General features: G+C 49.5%; 1 protein-coding gene across 1 annotated transcript; it reads left to right on the forward strand.

The window, feature by feature from the left end:
- Positions 1 to 1981: 1981 nt before the first annotated feature.
- Positions 1982 to 2288, forward strand: SMIM2 (small integral membrane protein 2). Its single transcript, XM_047755944.1, has one exon. It carries the CDS (start codon positions 2043 to 2045, stop codon positions 2286 to 2288), a length of 246 nt encoding a protein of 81 aa, XP_047611900.1. The 5' UTR covers positions 1982 to 2042.
- Positions 2289 to 2870: the final 582 nt, after the last annotated feature.

The following is a 2870-nucleotide window of genomic DNA, read 5'->3' on the forward strand; positions in this document are numbered from 1 at the left end:
TGGTGTGAGTGCATGGTTGTCCTCTCTGGAGAGGGCTCCTCTTAGGGTCACCAAGTAGATGTCACTGAACATTCACGGGTAGGCTGACCGGTCTGTGTACACACCCTCTGCTGGGGCTATGTCCTGGTGGTCACATCTCCAATCTGGTCATTGCTGGAGTCCCTCTTCCTAAACGTTCCAGGACCATGGTGTTGGGGCTCCGGGAGGCTGTGGGGCTGAAATGACCTAGGAGTCTGCAAGGACTCATGCTTCTCTGCTGTGTGCTGTGGAGTGAAACGGGGTCCTGCTCTGCTGTTTAGATTGTTTTGTCCATTATAGATTATTATTTTAGTAGTCAATCTGTAATATATTCTTGTACATGTGAATTTAATTAAAAACCTTTTTTTCTTGCTGATACGGACATGGTTTTACTATTATGTAGTCAGGCCAGACACAGGTATCGGAAGATAGATTTCTGAATTGTGGGCCAATTTCCCTGATTTTTCACACCCAGGGCCCTGCGATGGGATGGAGATTTATGACTTTGATGTGCTGTCTTCAACCAGTCTCCGGTCCCTAGGGAGTATGCAGAAGCAACTGATCCCAGGAGGCAAGGGTGTGCCCTGCAACCTCACCAGGATCCTCACAGGACTCAGAGGACTCCTTGAGTTTCGGTACTCAGAGGAAGATGTCAGGGTCACACCAGCTTTGCTTCATCACCTCATGACTTGAGAGGGTTGGTGGCAGGACGAAATCTTCCATACCGTGGTCCATTTCTGATGTGTTTGGCCTGTGGAGCCTCCAAGGGCAGGATGTGTCCCCAAAGGACTGAGGCCAGAAACTCATGTGCTATTTTGTCCCATAGCTTCTCTGTTTAGCAACATTGCACCTTTGGTGCTGATGCTGCTTAAAGAATAACAGAAGGTTCAGGAGCACTGGCAATTGTTACCAAGGGCACGTGCCATCCCCTCTGCCGTCCTCATATGTGATGGCCACACCACCTGCACTTGGGGCGGTAAAAGCCTGTGCCCGCTAATCACCTCCCAGGTGCTCACCTCAGCTGTTGACTCAAATTTAAACATCCAGTCCAGGGAAGAGTTCCCGTTGTGGCTCAGTGGTTAACGAATCCGACTAGGAACAATGAGGTTGTGGGTTCGATCCCTGGCCTCGCTCATTGGGTTGAGGATCCATTGTTGCCGTGAGCTGTGGTGTAGGTTGCAGACGCTGCTCAGATCTTGGGTTGCTGTGGCTGTGGCGTAGGCCGGAGGCTATAGCTCTGATTGGACACCCAGTCGGGCAACCTCCATATACTGTGGGTGCGGCCCTAGAAAAGACAAAAAAAAAAACACAAAAAGAAAATTAAATAAACATCCAGTCCAGGGAACATGGCCTCTTTGGTACATGTTATAATCAGGCAATCATGGTTCTCTTCAGAGTCTGGGGTTCACCCCATTACGGTGGAGAGCCTGGGGAGCAGTGATGAGGGGATGGCAGCATCCATCTGTCTGTACATCCATCCATACCTCCTCCATTCAGCCTTCTGTCGCTCAGTCACTGAGTGCCCACTGCATGCCACATGCCAAGCTGGGTGCTGTGCATTCTGAGGTGAACCCAGAAGACTGGGTCACAAGGAGCCGCTTCTGTTTCAAGAGAGCAGCTCAAGGAACTTCACCTGCTATTGTTCCACATGTGTTCCTTACTGCCAAGAGTCCATAGGTGTTTAGGGACCTCCTTTAGTTCTGGAAGCTTTGGGTCCTCTCTGCCGTGGAGCCTGGGCCTCAAAAAGCCACTGTCAGCACTTTCCAGATGATTACTACGCATGGGGAGGGGCCCGGCCTGGGGCCCCCTGAAGACTGTGTCATCCCCGGCTCCAGCCACAGAAGGAGGGAAGCTGAGCTGTGAGCAATGCTGCTAGGCTGTGGCTATTTATTTTTATAAGTGAGCCTTGTGCTTAATTTAGAAATCTGCTTTTGCTTTTTCTTTCTTTTTTTTTTCCAGCATCATCTGGCTGTCTGGCACCATCAAAGAACTGCCTTTCTGACCCCACAAGAGCTCATGGGTGGATGGGGGCAGGAAGGAGCTTGGGGAGCGGACTGATGCCAGCCAGGCTGCCTCACAGGGAGGTAGAAACACGTGGCCATGCCATCAGCATCCTGTTCAGCTTTTGGACAAGTTTCATCTGTGACACCTACGTAGCCCTTGCTTGGAACAACAGGATTAAATGTGGCCCTGGTGCTAGCTCCTCTTCTGATTACTCACACCCCAGGATACAGCAGAACAGAAGGCAAGGCCATGCAAAAGAGGACTAAAGACAGGTGCCAGAAGCAGGTGACATCCAGACTCTCGGTCCTTTGGATGTGGCTATTTCAATTGAGCCACGTTTCTGCAGCTATTTTGACATGAGGATATTTTGATTTGGCCTAAAAATTCAGCCAATAAAGGTTTTGTTTTTCAGCACAGGGAATATAGCCAGCATTTAGAACAACTTTAAATGGAGTGTAATCTGTAAAAATATCGAATCACTATGTTGTACACCTGTAACTAAAATAACACTGTAAGTCAACTATACTCTAATAAAAAATGATTTTAAATCAATGATGAGTACGAGGGGCATTTTATACTTCCTGAGTTTTACCCTAGCCTCAAGCTGCACCCTATTACCAACCCAACTTCTAGGCATCCAGGTGTGTGGATCAGGAATAGGTAAGGGAAAGGTGTGGGAGAGGTTCAAAATGGGAAAGACATCTGGGATCAGGTGGCCGTCGAGGATGGAGGAAGTGTTGGGAAGAAGGGGCCTCTCGGGGTTGGGGGGAAGGCCAGGAAGAGAGGAGGGTTGCGAGGCTTCCAAAGTCAATGGAAGGGTCAAGCCGGTCGAGACTGGGTTGGAGCGG

This window comes from Phacochoerus africanus, chromosome 13, assembly GCF_016906955.1.
Source record: "Phacochoerus africanus isolate WHEZ1 chromosome 13, ROS_Pafr_v1, whole genome shotgun sequence".
Classification (NCBI taxonomy): domain Eukaryota; kingdom Metazoa; phylum Chordata; class Mammalia; order Artiodactyla; family Suidae; genus Phacochoerus; species Phacochoerus africanus.